Genomic DNA, 17818 nt, shown 5'->3' with positions numbered 1-17818 from the left:
CATACATGCGGGACATCTTTCAGGCTGAAGAGGCGGTTCTCTCCGTATCGTCTTTAGTTTGCAAGCAACTTTAACAGTCCGACCAACGGCACCACCCGGGTACAATTTGTCCAACTCAAGGATATGCAATGATCATAGCTAATGTGGGCTTTTTTGCATTTGTTGTTATACTGCTCATGAGGAAAATCAAGGTGTCCAAAAAGAAAAAGAAAAAAAGTCTCATTCCACTGGTGCATAGAATAAAAAGGAAAGAAAGAAGGGAAAGCTGTGTGCGAATACAAACACACTGCAGGAATTTGGTCATACAGCTCAACGCTCAAAACCCCTAAAAGAAAGAAAGAAAGAAAGAAACAACCGCACATTCTCTCTCATCAGATTGAGTAAAATATGAAATATCACAAAACTACATAAACCGAGAAAGCGCGTTTACCACCATGCACACCAAGCGTTTAAAACCTCTAAAGTCAATGCAAGACTCAAACAATGCCAATTAGATAGATAGCAGGGGTAATTATACAGAAATGGCCAGCAGTGTGATGTTACCATAACACTTGAACAGGTAACAAGAGGTAGAACACACGGCCATTTCCACACAATTACACCGGTGTCACGCAATATGGCCGAGCCTCCCGTTTCAAAATGAGGAACACGCGTCTATCGAAGTCATACCGACGTTCTGCTATCAAAAGTGCATCCAAATTTACATGTTGTGAGACCAGCACCGATAAGAACAATATTGACATCATAACAGTAAATATCAAGTACGTGATTTTTCAGAATGCCCCACAAACACAGTCAGTCGGATTTCTAGTTGCTTTACAGGTAACGAGTAAAAAGAGTAACGCAGAGAAAAGATCCTCAAAACCATGAAGCAACTTTCTTTTTTTTTTTAAGCGTACACGTTAAAAAGCCTCGTCGACCAGTCCAGTGAGGATTTAAGGTGGCTTACAGTGAAAACTTCTAGCACCTAGAATCAAGATGGCCGTTTTGTGCTTCCATGTCTCTTGAATATTAATCATGTAAAAGTTTGTAATCTTGTTTGGCTAAGAAAGACTGTGTTACAAAGGATACACCAAATACTCAGGCTATAAAAGCTACAATGTTACAAATGACCACAAATACTTCATCCTGTTAGAAAGGCATGAAGACGCTGAGAAGCACTAAGAAACGCTACTAAATGCAACATGCTTAAAATAAAATTAAAAGAATTAAAGGAAACTGATTATCTACCTCTATAAATGACCCTAATTCATGTGAGATATCCCACTGCTAAATCTCTTGGTTAAAAATGATGCATAGTTAGAAAATATAGACTACTCGCCTCCAATCAAGACTACATGAACATTCGCTAGCTTAACTTAGTAAAACTTAGGTGGGACGTTAGGAAATGTCTAGAGTTATTAGTAAGACCGGAACAGTCTTAGAAGGCAAGATAATATTTGCATTTAAAATCTGTATACAAATAGACAGTGTTAATTTAGACTACACGTGGGCCAGTCATTAAAAAAAAAAAAAGAAAAAAATCTATAATAATAATATTTTCAGCAGCCTCCACTGAAAGCTTATTCAAAATATACCTCATTACCAACATTACTATATAGTATAAAGACTCACAAAAAGTCATTTGCATAAAACCCAAGCTTTTGTGCGACGACTGCTCCCAATTCATGGAGCAAACCCTAGTTGTTGTTGTTGTTGTAGTTTCTTGTTTAGGGACTTTCAATCAGTTAAACTCTGAAATGGTGCAGCTGTTAACTCCACTGTACCGAATGCCGTGATATCGAGACGCCACACAAATATCCCGCCCTGACAAAGACACTGCAGAAAACACTATCCTGCTGCTATATACATTAAAACATAGAAGGGTTAATGTGTAAAAAAAAAGAAAAAAAAAAGAGGAAAAGAAATAAACTATTATCACAAATGTCTAAAACATGAGTCGGCTACATGCATATTCATAAAAAAACGGATTGAAATTAAATTAGACTATAAAACAGGAAGGATTTCGTCAAGTTCCCCTCTATGTTGATTTCTAAATCATGTGTCTCATCGACACGGCTCAGACTACACTAGAAAGAAGTCGTTGTTGGGAACCGGTCCCGGTACACTACGTCTCGGCGCGGGAATAGAGTTACTGGTGAAACTAGTTCAGTTCAGACTAACGAGAGAGGCAGGAGGACGACACAATCGCTGTTCTTTCAATCTCTATCTGAACACTAACAGCCCTCATCTAGAATAAACTAAGTGTTGGTTCAAGGGTTGATAACAAATCTGATGCAAAGAATCCTTTTCGTCAATTGTCACCAGATTTGGCATAAAATGGTCATCAGTGTCAATCGAGGACAAATACTGAAAAACCCAGCAACTGTGGGTCTAATTCATAGTTTTACACAGAAATGACAACAGAAAGGTGGTCTCAAATGGCACTTTTCATCACATAGTGCCCTATGTGAAAGATCACACACAACCCTCAATAAACTAAGTACTGTTGTCCTGATTGAAGTACCCATTCTGGTCAGTGCACTTTGCTTTGATTGGCTGATAAATAATGGTTTGTCGGAGGAGCAAATCTTCAGGCATATAAACAGTGAACAGGCCCCCTTATCTTTTGATGAATTTGATCCTTCTCCCTTCAAGCACCCAGAGCCGTATACACAATGCCAACAGGAGAAGGAGGGTAGTTGGTTTCTTCTCAATTATAAACCACCCTAATGTATAATGACACTGCCCACTAGTTTAGAAACTTCCAAACTTTTCCTTTCATTCTTTGCAACATATTCCCCTATGACAAATACAAACGGACACTAATGCACACAACATGTAAATAAAACCTCTTCCAGCGCAAAACCCCAATAAATAGGGGTTCTTACAGTCTAATGGCTGGCTTTGTTTGGGTCGGGGTGTAGACATATGGGTAACTGACAGGCCTGTTAGGTAGGGAGATCACTCTGCGAAACCACTGTGACGCTATCTACAGCTGACAGTGAGACAGCGAGGGGTAGTGTGTTCCACCAGTGGGGTCTCACCCACGCCAACCTGGAGTTGTGTGCTCTCAGGCAAAGTACATGGTGCGCAGGGTGTCCTGGTGGATCTGCACGGCCTTGGCCAAGGCCTGTTGGTCACGCCCGTTACTCTGGCCAGATGTGTGGCTGCCCTCGGCACTGAAACAAGCAGAACGTTTACGATTACAGAAGTGTAAAAAACTGTTTTCATGAACCTTTTCGGTAGGTTGGAGTTACCAGAATGCGGCCCCTTACCTGTCGTGCTCTTTGTCCACCAAGTGATAGCGAGCCCGGAAGGCCACCAAATGGGCGTAGTAAGCTGGTGCTGGGATGGAAACGGAGCGGGTGCAGCGCACATAGGTGTGGCACAGCTGATAGGTGAGGACCTGCAGTTCATCTGAAGTGAAGTGGTTGTCGTCCCAGAGCACATGGTAATGAGACGGCCTGCTGGTACCCTGCAAGGGGTGAACGCGGAGAACAGGTGTTGTTTTTCATGCAAAGTCAAACCCCATTAAATCTGCCCTTTCTCTAAAGTACTTCACAGGCACTTCCTTTTCAGTTCAACTACAGTCGAAGCTCTTCGAGTTCTCACCTGGATGCCAGCGTGACTGCAAAGGTAGAAGTCAAATTCTGATGGGTGAGTGATTTTGGTGTCCACTGTGGTGCCTGCAGGAATGTTGCCACTCTTCCCAACCTGCAACAATCCACACAAAAGATGCATCAGTGAGCTCGGACGGTTTCCTCAAAAGGTTAGAATAACAACCTTAATGTTGTACAAAGCAAAGTCACGACATAAAATGTGAACCTATGCACAACAACAGGTATTTCCACATTAGGAGTGCCATTTCTCAGTAGGGATTTAAATGCTAGTGTCGTGCTAGCGTCACCAAATTACTTCGGATTACCTAATGTCCCCAATATAGGAACATAGCGTGAGAGAGACCATAAACACAGCTGGCTTGGTGCCATCTGTGCAAGTCAAACATCTTGGTCTACTGCTGGTTCCTTCAAAACGGTCTCCAACTTGTGTGCTCCGTCTCTTTTTTTATCATTAGGTTGGTTACAAAACTCCCACCGGTGATACGATACTGACCCTCTCGTTTCTGTCCATACAGAACAGTCTTGTGTGGTGTCTCTTCTGCACCACCACAAAGGTGATACCTGGCTGGTAGTCCTTCTCTAGTTTTATGCAGGCCTCACGGATCGCCAGCAGCTCGTGCTGAAGGACCTGCATCTCAAAAATTAATAACATGAAAAGTTGCATAGATGATGATAAAATCCACCCGAGAAAACATGTACAGAATTGACAGTGACACAAACACTAAGCTCTGCTACGTACATTATTTACTTATATGGGTTCCGCTGACGAAACAAACTTGTCTATACTTTCTGATATTTCATAGTTTATTCTGCAATCATCCCTGATATGTGTATCACCTGGTTGAACTGGCCCTCTGAGATACCGTCGCGGTAGTAGATGATTCTGGTGGGCTTGAAGCGAGTGGACTTGTAGAATTGGATGAGCAGCTCCCTCACCATGGTGGCCAGGTCCTGGATGATGTCCTGCCGATGCTGCTGCACCCGCACCGTGGCACAATATCTGCTGGGATGGGCATCCATACTACCAACGACCTAAAGAAAAAAAAGGGAAATATCATTTAGTATCAACCAAAAACCAAAACAGTGAGTTGAAAGACGTTGAACTTGAACTTTGAACTTTTTTTGTGACCATGTTGGGTTACGTACAGCAGCAATGGACGGCTTCTTTCCATCTCCTGCAGGAGGATGAGTCACATCTGCACCAAGGAAGATCACTGGCTGCTGGAAGACCAACGGCCTGGAACAAGAACGCAGAGCGTAGACGGGTGAAATTCAGCACACACGAAAGGCATTTTCAAAAGTCGGATGATAGTTGACGGATTTCAAAGATATCCACATGGGATTCATTTCAGGATTTAGTCATTAGTGTCTTCACTGACCTGCCCTGCGGGAGGAGGATGTTGTTGACGCCGCCCAGCTTGACGTTGATCTTCAGACAGAGGTTGGAGAGCGTCTGAGGTGTCGTCTTTTGAACATTCTTCACCTGCACACACTGCGTGGCCATGCCGAGCACCGTGTCCCCCACGCGTTTCACCTCAGCTGCAATATACATCGCAACAATAAGGAAATATCGAAACATGATCAGGAATCAATATTGATGTTTTGTGCAAGTACACTGATCTATCACAAGTATTTGGGACTGGAGGAACGGTTTAGTCCACCACACTGGTGAACCTTTAGCCGAATATAAATGCATTTTCTATTTGAGCGTAAATTCATTAAATTACAACTGATGTTTAAATAACAGAGTGGGTAGGAAGTATCAGAGAGTGAGGTCTGTATTTCCTTTTTCAGATCCACCAAATGTTGGACATGAGCTTGTATTTTAACTACACTAAATCGTTGCATTAAATTGATTGGGCTTAAAATATCAATGTCCTGGATGTCTCATCTCTCCAGCAGGAATATAAAATCATGCAGCACTAAATGACACGGCAACAGATTGCCCGAGTGGATCCCTCACCGTAGACGGGCGTCTTCCCCGGCAGGATGACGACCACCAGCTGGAGGCCCTGGTAGGTGTACTTGAGGTGCCTGAACATGGGCTCCACGCTGTCCGCTCCCTGGGCGTACTTACAGAAGCACGGCTGACCCTGGATGGGCATCCCTGCGTCCCTGGAAATCTTCCTCAGCTGATCGGTGAATGCTCTGAAACAGGGGAGGAACTTGATTATTTACAGTTCAGTGAAGACGTTGCACGAGACAATAATGGAAAGTGAAAGGCAAACATCTTAGCAAGAACAACTTGTACTTTTAGCAGTTCAGTATCACTTGGGTACAGAGTGCTTAAAGAAGTTACCTATGCGAGTACCAAACCTAGCGACGGCAGTGCAAATGAATGGCACAGCTGTATATAATCAACAAGCACTCTTACGCCCCTGTAGAGCTAAAATACCTCGGTCCTCAGGGGGACAATACAGCCAAAAAGGGACAGTTGTGAAAGACCCAACAGAGGCACAAATCAAGTGAGACAGCTTCGTGCCGCTTCTACGTTCCTGATTGCAACATTTGAAACTCCAGCTCATGGACCAATGTATACTTGCGTTTATGCATTTCTATTAAAAAGAAGAAGAAAAATCATGGGCTGCCTGCCACCAAACGGCCCATGCACACAATGAAATATGTGCACTTCGTGCATCTCACTCACTTGAGCAGCAGTTCAGTACACTGCCTCTGTGGTGCAAAGCAGGCGATGGCCCACACTTTGATCTCAATGCCCGTGTGGAACTGCTTGTTCCTCATGTCCCACACGCCCTGGATTGGTGTGGCTATTGCTTTGTTCTGTGAATCGAAATGACGGCGGCATTATTGGTGCTCGTCACTGTACACGAGATGAAGTTATTCCGACAAATCGTTGCAGATATATGCACAAAAAGCAAAAAGCCAAACTGGTGATCAACATACCCTGCCTCCATACAGAATAGAAGGTGCTTGTAAGACACGGCCATTCACTTCTGTCATCTCATCCCTCACCATCACTCCAAACTCACGGACGTACGGGTCAGTGTTGAAGTTGGCACTTCTCATCTGGAATAGAAAAACAACACAGCAGTTAAATTTAATGTAAATATCATCTGGATATTCTGAAAATAAAAGAACTGTCAAAGGCCCTGACAGAAGAGGAAGTAGAACTTTATAAATCAAGAAAAGGATCTAAAAAAAGAAATGTTTTTTGCCTGATCACTCATGTTTTCTTTAAATAACGGTACACATCCTACAAATTCTGCCAGGTTACGTAAACTTACGAGCACAACGACTTACCAATTTACTAATCTCGTCCTGACGGTCCGGTGCCGACCGGGCCGTGGCTCGGATCATAGTGGAGGTCTGATTGTCTGTCAGCTTTTTGATGCAGCGCTGTCCTGCCACTATGTTGCACACCTGGAGAGGACACGAGTGACGCAAAACGGGGTTTTAGAGGGGAAATGGGTAGCGAGTCGGGTGACTTTCCAAAAAGCAGAGGAGGTTTGGAGACGCTTACCTCGAGAGGTAGGTAGGTGTGCTTCTGCTCCTGCCCCACCTGTAGACACGGGAGGTGGGGGTATCTCAGGATCAGCTTGTACTTGTCTTTGAAGTACTGTGCTACTGTGCATTCAATAGTTTGGCCGTTCTCCTGCTGTAGGGGGAACCTGAGGGGAAGCACACACACATTATGTTCTATGCCCGTTTGCATTGACTGCAGCTTATGCAATATTAACAATGATATAATGTGAAGATGAGACACAGGAGCTGCCTTACGTCTGGTGGCTGGCTGGTCTTCTGGTCACGTTGCACACTCTGTACTTCCTCTTCATCTGCCCACAGTGAGTGATCTCCACTTTCAGGCCTGGAAGAAGGAATCGCGATGAAGGAAAACAGAATAATAATAAAATAATTAATTTAAGCCAGTTTTGAATGGCCTGTGACAAAGACATACGTATCTCCTTACAGTGGGGGAAAAAAAAGGACAAATATTTAAATTGTTGAAGTAATAAAAGATTCTAATCTTCAACTAATTTAAACTGAACATTGAATCAGAAATACAAATTAAATCATGAATAGATATTAGAATCAGAATCCAATCTTCCCAAGACATCACCCAAAATAAAACAGCTACTACTGAGTGAGCCCCTGAACCTTTCTTACCTTTGATTTCCTTTGTAAATTTCACTCGCTGGGAGTCTGTTAAGGGCTTCTGTTGTTCTTCAATGCTTTTGAAATCCAAGACCTCACACATGAACTCGATTACAGGCTGGGCTTTGTAGAACGCAGTGGCAGAGACTGCGGAACAGAACCGGCACACAGAAGCGAGGTTCACAGACACGACTTGACTTGATACAACGATGTGCAAATCAGCAGGAAACGTTACCATCGATGTTGAGCATCATTTTCCAAAGGGAAGGCCTGACGGACTGGTGGAAGCCGAACCACACCTCTCTGCCGCCACCGAGGGGGTTCGAACATCCCTCTGAGGGCGTGAAGAAAGAGCGGCCCACCGGCGTGTACCTGTAACAGAGGAGCCAGCCGTGAAACAATCAAATAAGTGAAAAACAGGTCGCACAACATTTTCCGGTCATGCTTTGTTTATTACATTTGGCTAGATTGCCTTCATCAGTGTGGTAAATGAATTTGGTTTCTGTTTATCTGAATACAACACTTGATATCACTCATATTGTGAGTCTAAAACATCCACTGTGACAATCAATCATCCAGGCATCAACCAATGTTAGATAATAATAACAGAACCCACCTCATAGAGGGCAAATGTCTCATGACCACATCCAAGGCTTGGACAGTCTCAAAGGGGACGCTGGGTAGCCGCCCTGCTAGAGCCTCGTGCAGCGCTTGCAGGCTCACGCAGGACACCCACTTGATTGATACTTTGAAGCTGCGGTCTTTGCCTTCACCAGGAATGGTTACCTCAAGCTCCACCTGTGTGGCAGATGGGAAAGAACAGATAAAGACAGAGGCACTGCTGTGGTATTTTAATATTATTTGATTGTCCTGAAGTGTAACATACTTTGTCTCTGCCTATGGGCAAGGGCATGGCAGTGTAGAGATTCTTCCTCCCGTCGTACACTGGCTTTCGATCACCAAAGATCTGTGTTTTAAAGTGCTGGACCATGTGCTCCACTATTTCACTGAGAACAAAATGAAACAAATTAAAATTACATTCAAGAACTGATCTGCCGTGTGCTGCGAATGAAGTATACACATATATACGCACCGGTTGACCCTCCTGGGGCATTTCTCAGGCTTGATGTCGATGTCATAATGGTAGACCTCCAGTTTGGGGATTTCCATCTCGAAGAAGTTGGCCTGGAGCTTGATTGTCCTGCCCATGGTGCCAAAGTCCGGCCGTGACGGTGGCTTGAACACATATTCTGGCACTGGGGAGGATGGCGGGTCTAAAACAGGGGGGTCAAATGTAGGAAAGTGGCAAATTGCAAAATAAGGATCACAGTACACGGACATCATACATTTCCCAAGATCTTAATGGCCCAATTAGTACAACGTAAATGTGATGTGTGTGCACATTAATACAAAAAAAGACTGTTCTGTCAACTGATCATGGTGGAAAAATGAAAGTTGCAAATGTCATCCCAGGTTTGATTGGCAGAAGATATTCCGGCATGAATGTTCATTTCATGGCAGCTGCATCAGTGCTGTTTTCTAGTGAGACCGCATCATGAACCCTTCCTACATCTTGTTGGACAAACATACCATTGGCTGGGCAGTCTTGAAGTTCATCTGCCATTTAATGAAAGAAAAATTACAGTTGTCAACGTTATTGATCTGAAATTAAGCTTCTGAATATCTGAGGGGGAAGAAGTGAGCACGCAGTTACAGAATCAAGTCTCCAATGTGTGAATATTTGGACATTCCCGGCTCCAAATCAGAACCAGTCTGATACGTTTTTATTTAAAAAAGGTGTCGTCCATATTTTTTGGGGGGGGGTATTATCCTGGAGAAGCTACACTAAGCTTTCATCGCAGGCAGACGGGCTGAACCAAGAAGCTTCATATCTGCAACTTCAGATATTAGAGTGAGACCGACGGGGCCAACTCATCTCCCCTCAGCGCCTTATCTGTGTGCTCCAGCTCTGTTCATTCAAACAGAATAACACCCAGAAAACACAGTAACATACCGTATGGTGGCTTTAAGCTAACAACCTCTAGAGTGGGGATACCTATTGCCATTGACAGCACAAAATGAAGGTGCATTTAGAGGAAATTGACTATCTAGAACGACATTGTCTTCTTTGGAAGTGTACCATTTCCTGGACAATTTATATATATATATATATATATTCAGTCAGAGGGTTTAATCGTATTTCAAATGAGTACACACTGCGATGCTTAAATGGTGTAAAAATGCAAGATGTTGCCACTTATGTTGGGACCAGTATCAGGCTTAAAATAGGAAAAGCTTACCAGAGCCGGTGGACCCAGAGGAACGGGGTCCCTCTCTGGGTCCCTCCTGCATCTCGGTGGCTACAGAGGACGAAAAAATAACGTTGTGACATTTGATCTGATACACACTGTACTTAAAACACATAAAGAGGTGAAAAAAACATACATTTGAGTCACTTAACAGATGATAGAAATATAAGTTTACTGCTTTACAAGATAAAAAAAATAATGTATGAAGTGGCACAGAGTACTACGTATCTTTACTTGTACATTTCCATCGCAAAGGCTTGAATTCAGAATATCTTGCTCTCTTATCACTTCTATAATCCACATTCAAGGGTGCCTGTTTTTTTTTTTAAACTCTTATCAATATGCAAACAGATTGCCAGCCTACTCGATTCCTCCCAACTCTGCTGAAGCTACCCTTAACTCAAGGACATGTATTTATCCTGGAAATGACCAGATCACACTCGCCAATTATTATGTAGTGCAAAGAAAACAGAGGTACCTCCAGCAGGATGGAAAACAAACCATAAAATAATAATAATATAAGCCAATGACAGAGAGAAAAAGTTAGCAAATGCTACAATATTCTAATTTAATTGTCTTAATTGCCAAATAAGAGTAAACTCTTGCGGTACACTGTAATTGTACAAACCCTCAGTCAAACTACATATGCCTAATTTACGTTATATGTTTAATGTCTATAAATTGCGTGTCATATTGACAGAGCGATCTGATGGCTCCGGGATCAAAACCGATGTAACATAACTAAATTAAAGTTGGATACTGTTAGCTAGGCATTGCTAAGATTGGCGATGAGATTAGATAGCATGGTCGGCCGCTACACATCGCTTTATCTTCTGTACTGAAGAGTTCAACTGTGAGACACTCGTAAACAACTGTCGCTGTGTTTACACTCGTGTGGCTCATTGAGAAAACACTCGCCAGTCGATCCCACAACATATCACACAGGGCAGCTACCGACAGCAAGTTGGGTAAACGAGGTACCGTTAGCGTTGAAGCTAAGTATGCTAACAGCAGCTTCTTGTTGTTGCACGCTAGCTTAGGCTAGCCTCTACTACTAGTGCCTCTACTTAAGACCGGGACGACATGTGATCAAAGCATTTCGTTGAGATTCATAATAACTAGCTAGCTAAATTTACAAAGAGTCGAGTACGTGTGTCAGCAATATAAATGTAGCAGCTAAAATGCTACAAAGTGTGTGTTCTTTTTTAGCTAGCCGCATCACTTAGCATCACGATGCTAATGTTAGCTGCTCCACTTACCTCCAGCAGAGGAATACATTTTGTCGACTTTTTTTAAGCGTGTCGTGGACGTACAGAATACTCCACTTTGATTTGGCCGAATTCCACCTTAACTCATGCGTGATCGTAAAAGTATGTATATGTACAAGAGCGAGGGATGAAGCTCGGTTAGGAATTAAAGATATTTAGTTAGCCAAGTGGTAAATATTTGGAGTCTCTCATCCTCGGCACGGCCCCATCCCCCCAACACACAAAACGGGAGCCGAGAGAAAAGATAGCACAGACAAGACCCATGCAGGCCAAGAGGATGCCTCCCTTCTACTTCCGGCTTCGGTCACTTCCCGGCGTTAAGCAGCCTAAACCTTTATAATGGTACTTTCTAGTTGTTTCTCACAAAATATGTATTTTTCCATAGAATGCAGTAGTTTGAATTGTTAAAAATAAATAAATGTCCCTGACATTTATTGAAGCTCGACACCTCTGCAAAGGAAAGGTGTTATTATTATTTAACAAGTACGTGCTGTTTATTTATTTGATTATTTTACTTTACTTTACATTATTTACAGTCAATAAAAACTGTCAACCCTGTTTACCAATGTTTTACGCACGCGTGAAACGCTTACATTTTAGTTTACGTTAACATGATTTGGAGGGGAACTATCTTGCCAGTTGAATTTATCAGTGACGTGTGACGTACACGACGTGCGCGCTCTCAGTCTGGACTCGAATTCAAAACCGACACAACAAAACAAAAGTAGTTTTATTCATAAAAACATGGCCCTCTATCATAAAGATAAACCATATAACATAGTAAAAGATGTGATTGATTCTAGTAATATAGTATTATATTATGGATTACATTATATTAAATAGTATTCTCGGTGTGGGGGGGTACTTCCGTGGTATCAAAGTCAGGTGAGCCAACGTGAAAGTATTTTAACAATCTTCCAACACTTAGTCCTGTTTACCAGTTAAGTTATTGATATAAGAAAAGCATGACAATGTGCGCAGAATGTTCAACAATGGAAAGTAGTTTGTTGAGATTACTTGTTGACTTGAAGCAGTACAAAACAAGGAATCTACGGTTTATGGAATAAAAGCAGGGTTCGTGGTGAAGTACCTTACACAGGTAAGAGTTGAATGGTATGATATACTTCTTAAACATTGTTGAGGAAGTATGCGTAATGTGTATATAATTAGCCTAGTAGCCTCATAGTTTAAACATATAGAAATTGAAAGCATCAGGCTTATTTCAGATAATTAAGTGCAATTAAAAAAAGCCGGTGTTACGTTAAAGTCTGCTCCCCCTTCAAATAGTGTCTCCCTCCTGGTAAAGTGACAGCGCCCCCGTCGGTGGTCGGGGGATAGGGGTTGTTCGCGTAGGTGAAACAGTATTCAACACAACACCTGTGTAATCAATGCAGTTTTACTTCCCTTTTCCTATGCACTGTGTATAAAGTATACACATACGATACTGGGTACAATGTATACATTGTATGACACGATACTGGCAATATTTGATACAATGTAATGGTAATCTAGTGATTTCTAACTTCACACATGTTTCTCTGAAGCTGTTTGGTCAAAATTGTTTGTTTTTAATAATTGCGTGTTAACCTTGAATTAAAAAATACGGTGAGATCAAATTCCTCCATTTTTCTTTGTCATTATATTTTTTTTGTGGGTTTGCCACTAGGCTGAGCGTGGAGTGCAGCTCTCCAGTTTGGCCACTAGTCGGCGCTGTTCACCACTGAATATTTAGGCCGGGGGGGGGGGGGGGGGGCCTGAGCGTTGATTTTGCATTCCCGACAGCAGGTTTTAAGATGAGATAAGATGCGATGAATCTTTAATGGTCCCTTTGGGGAAGATGGTCAACTTTTTTTTATTTTTTGCATTATTATAACACACCAATCCAAGTGCAGTTGGAATGGATTTGAAAAAGAAAACATGTTGTATTGTTAAGTGTGTAATCTATTTTATAGCACATTCAATATATTGGATTCACTGATTAATATATTGGGCATATTGGACATTTAACACTGTTAGATGTATATTTTCAGGAATAGGCGAGAGTAGCCTATATAATCAGGTCTAGTCTATAACTGTTAAAATCGAAAATAATAACCAGTGTGCTCAAAAATAAGTTATTCTGTTTTATGTATATTATTTCTCTTGTATGTGAAATGATTGAAACGTGTGATTTGGTGCCGTCATTTGCGGTTGTTTGGCGGTAAAAACAATAATAAAATAACGTTGAGTGTGATTTAATAACAAAATGTATGAATACAGAATAATGAAGACAGTCGTAATAACCGGTCAGTCTTACAGCAGGAGGCCTTTTTGGTAATCAAGTTGTGTCCCTCTAATTCATCCTCCTTAAACGTCGATTGGTGACACGGCCAACACTTTAATTGCTCCCATTGATTGATCGTATAAAAACACAACAATGCAGCCTCATAGCCCGGGTGGTTCCCCCCCTATAAGAAAGCTGGCTGAGTGAATTGGGTGTAGCTGTGTCTGTGTGTGCGCCTTGGCCAATGGAACCAGATCCTCCCTGCAGTGCGTAAGAGCGCGATTTAGGATTTAACCAAGTCTTTGCTGCGGGGCTGGCTGCAGTCTTCACCAGAGCCCGACGGCCCGAGAGCCTTTCAACAATGCCAGTGTAGTTTCACACCACTTTGGAGTCAGACTGCCTCGATTCTTTTTCTTTTTTCTTTCGCTAATCAAATAAAACAAACCCACGCGTTCCCCCTCGAAGTATGACTGGAGTATTCGATCGGAGGATCCCGAGTGTGAAAACTGCAGACTTCCAGAGCTCATTTCAACTCTCTACCATGCACCACCCGTCTCAGGAATCTCCTACTTTACCCGAGTCCACCGCCACGGATTCTGGCTACTACAGTCCTGCCGGTGGAGTCCCTCACGGCTACTGTTCGCCCAGCTCCACCTCGTACGGGAAGCCTCTCAATGCCTACCAGTACCAGTACCCGGGTGTAAATGGATCCGCTGGAAATTACTCGACAAAATCCTACACCGACTATAGCTCGTACACGACCCCCGCTTACCACCAGTACGCTGGGACTTACAGCAGAGTGCAAGCCCAGCCGAGTCCACAAGGTAAGGGCCGCAGATTTGTCCATTATGATACAATTTAAAGAGCAAGTTATTATTGGATAATTACTTGTCGAATAACCGAATTGTAACATGCTGATTTAAAAAATAAAATCATTCCTTCGTATTTTTTTTTAATGACTGTTACTCTTGCATACATATCCAAGAATGTGCAATATGAAGCTAAATAGAGAAATATGGATTGAATGGTAATTTTTGTTTATTTGTAAACCCGTCATTCAACGTGATTTTTAAGTATTACAGAAGTTGCTTTCATTTTTAGCCAGCCTGCAATTCATTTGGTTTATGATATTGGATTTTCTGAGGATTTAAGAGATATAGGCGAGAACCCACACGAACAAAATCTATATTTTTAAAAACATTGCAATTTGTAATAAGAACACATGCTTATGCTTATTATGGTTATTTGTTTAACAGAAAAAGAGATAAGCGAGCCTGAGGTGAGGATGGTGAACGGCAAGCCGAAGAAAGTGAGGAAACCCCGGACAATCTACTCCAGCTTCCAGCTGGCCGCCCTGCAGAGGCGGTTTCAGAACACACAGTATCTGGCGCTGCCGGAGAGAGCCGAGCTGGCCGCCTCGATGGGACTCACGCAAACACAGGTGAGATTTTAGATCAAATTCTGTCTTTACCTATTTGCATATTTACATGTTTATAACGCCTCTTCGGTAGAAATATTGACCGTATTGGCGCTTTGTTTCTGTGCGCCTTTACGCACCGTGCCTCCCCTGAAAACCATTGTTTCCAAACGGTTATACGAGGTATTAATGCCGCTGTGTTTTCCATCTTTTCCAAAGGTAAAAATTTGGTTCCAGAACAGGAGATCAAAACTGAAGAAGATCATGAAAAACGGAGAGCTTCCCCCGGAGCACAGCCCCAGCTCCAGCGACCCCATGGTGTGCAACTCTCCACAGTCCCCGGCCGTTTGGGACACGCAGGGCCCCTCCAGGCCGCACAGCCTACAGCCACAAAACATCAACACGGCGGCTTCTAACTTTTTGGAAAACTCTGGGTCATGGTACACCTCAGCCGCCAGCTCCATGACTGCCCACCTGCAGACCCCTAACTCGATACAGCACTCGTTGGCTCTTGGAGCGGGGACATTATATTGAAAAAAAACCCTGTTGTTCATTTCAGATCTTTTTTTTTTTTTTTTTTTCTCCTTCTATGGGACTCGTGTTCAAATTTCAGAGGAATATGCAATGTATTTGATGACAGTCATAGAAGAAACGTGTAAAATGTGTAAATGTGTGCATGTAATTTATTGCATTTTGGAAGACTATTAAACGTTTAAATGGACAATGGAACTTTGAAACCTCCGGCCTCACCGCAGTCTCTTGTTATTGTAACCCTCAGTTATTTACACTGAAAATCACGACAAAGACTCACAGACATAAATAACGTTTGTGAGCCTCAGGTGACACAAGGCTGTAAATCACAGCTGTTCCTTATTGAGATTAATGTAGAAAATGTAATAATTGGTAGTTTTCCTTCGCCATAATACCCAGGATTTATATTTATTCTGTGATTTTTATTTTTATTTTTTATTAGATGTGTTACGCAGACAGACATAACAATCGTCGAGGAGAAGGGGATAAACGAATATCTGCCTTTTTGTGAGGAAAGTGCCTTATTTTCCATTATGATCAGGCTCATTTTAATCTACATTTATGAAGACAAGGAAGGAAACTAATTACAGTGCAAATGTATGGTTTTATTAAACAGACATTAAACAAACATGTTTTTGAAAATACATTTCTGAGAAAACCATGGCTACTACAAGTGTAAGCCTTATAATTAGCAACACTTACCAACATTGAATACCGGTGTGTCTTGCATTGATTTGTCCATTAATATTCCTGATGTGATTTCAGCAAAATATTATTATAGTCCTATAATATTTTATAAAGACGGATATTGTGTCTGTAGAAGTCAAGTGGCTCATTTGCTTGATATTTTTCCTGTAATCTAATTGATGGTGTTATTAAATGCTTTGTATCCGGATATTGTTATAATAATCCATCTTTTTTTAACCCAACATTAATTCCACAGTATTTTGCTGTGTATTTCTCTTCATATCTAATATTCGGATATGAATTATTTTAATTATTATTATTATTATTGTGATTTTATTCACTACTGCCTCTGATCACCACCAGAATGATCACCTTTTCATCACTCGTATTGTGTTTTAGTGCAGAACCTGATTGAGCCTTTCAGTTGCTTCCAGCTCGTCTGTAGAGAAAAAGCCTGCTTCTCGCAGCAGACAGTCTGCAGTCGCTCTCGCTTTGTGTCCCCTACAATTAGCCGCTTTGAATGGCAGAGAGGAGGCGAGGGGGGCGGCACGGAGATCTGAGACAATCCGCATTCCTGTGGGGGTAGACCGGCTCCAGAGCCCTGCCACTCCCGGCCGCAGCCCACCTTCCGGGTGAAATAAAAAAAAAGAGAAAAGGAAAATCCTCCACAAATTCACCATGTTATTAGCAGCCAGTAATACCAGCGCAAAAACCGCTAAACAAACCGTGCCACTGTGGGAAACATTGGGGATTTGAAAATTGATCTAATTGAATTTGCCCGGCCATATGCTCAAAGATAGAAGAGAGTTTTTGCAAACGAACATGTTTCACAAGCCCCCCCCCCCCCCCCCCCCCCCCCCCCCCCCCACACACACACACACACACACACCCTAAACACTGTATCTGACCCACACTGACCCATGCATGTTACCACTTCCACCTGACACAGAATTCCTCTTCCTGATTGCAGCCTACTGAATTCACGTTACACACACACACACACACACACACACACACACACACACACACACACACACACACACACACACACACACACACACACACACACACACACACACAGGAGCAAACAGAGAATGTTCTTTTTATTCTGAAACGCCACCGTGCTTGTTAGTTTTCTGCCTAATTTACTTATGCTGTAGGCTAAACGGTAGTCCTGTAATTACTATGGGAGCAGGTCACTCGAGAAATTTAGATTTTTCACATTGCACGTGCACGCTCTCAAGGACACTCAGGCGCGCGCTCAACCTCGTGCACAGGGGCACACATAGGCCTTTATATCTCCCTCATACACACACACACACACGCATACACATAACTACTGTATGTCCCCCAATCAATTTCTCTCTCTCTCCCAAACAATTTTCTCTCTCAGACACACACACACACACACTAGTGGTGCCATTATATCGAGAGCCCCCGTTTATTTCCAACCGAACATTTTCCACTCAGTTTCCCCCCGTTTTGCAAATCGAGTCTAAATAATGACAGTTAGCTTTACTGGACAGCTTCAACTGTAACACTCCACAATAATTATTCTCCAGGATTAGGCCTCCATTATCATAATCTGGACATTGACAATTACCTATAATTTGCAAAGATGCGCTTGG

The 17818-nt window shown here is 42.4% G+C and overlaps 2 protein-coding genes across 3 annotated transcripts; one reads left to right on the top strand and one right to left on the bottom strand.

The window, feature by feature from the left end:
• Positions 1–3052: 3052 nt before the first annotated feature.
• Positions 3053–8939, bottom strand: ago2 (argonaute RISC catalytic component 2; the record flags this gene model as incomplete). 2 transcript variants are annotated; one of them, XM_079176701.1, is made up of 18 exons in its annotated part: positions 8809–8939; positions 8602–8722; positions 8332–8513; positions 7951–8087; positions 7728–7862; positions 7341–7428; positions 7084–7231; positions 6864–6983; positions 6507–6629; positions 6250–6383; positions 5566–5750; positions 4982–5141; positions 4749–4839; positions 4440–4634; positions 4096–4230; positions 3595–3696; positions 3258–3457; positions 3053–3161 (listed from the first exon to the last, which is right to left on the bottom strand). In XM_079176701.1, exons 1-18 carry the CDS (start codon positions 8922–8924, stop codon positions 3053–3055), a joined length of 2481 nt encoding a protein of 826 aa, XP_079032827.1. In that variant the 5' UTR covers positions 8925–8939. The 2 variants fall into 2 exon arrangements, with proteins under 2 accessions (XP_079032827.1, XP_079032828.1); XM_079176702.1 differs by lacking the exon at positions 3595–3696.
• A 4905-nt stretch (positions 8940–13844) lies between these two features.
• dlx5a (distal-less homeobox 5a) lies at positions 13845–16058 on the top strand. Its single transcript, XM_079176674.1, has 3 exons — positions 13845–14379; positions 14812–14996; positions 15192–16058. Exons 1-3 carry the CDS (start codon positions 14022–14024, stop codon positions 15504–15506), a joined length of 858 nt encoding a protein of 285 aa, XP_079032800.1. The 5' UTR covers positions 13845–14021; the 3' UTR covers positions 15507–16058.
• The last annotated feature ends 1760 nt before the right edge of the window (positions 16059–17818 follow it).

The sequence above is a fragment of the Pholis gunnellus genome, assembly GCF_910591455.1.
Source record: "Pholis gunnellus genome assembly, chromosome: 16".
NCBI classification, from domain to species: Eukaryota; Metazoa; Chordata; class Actinopteri; order Perciformes; family Pholidae; genus Pholis; species Pholis gunnellus.
This window is presented reverse-complemented; position numbering and strand designations above follow the sequence as displayed.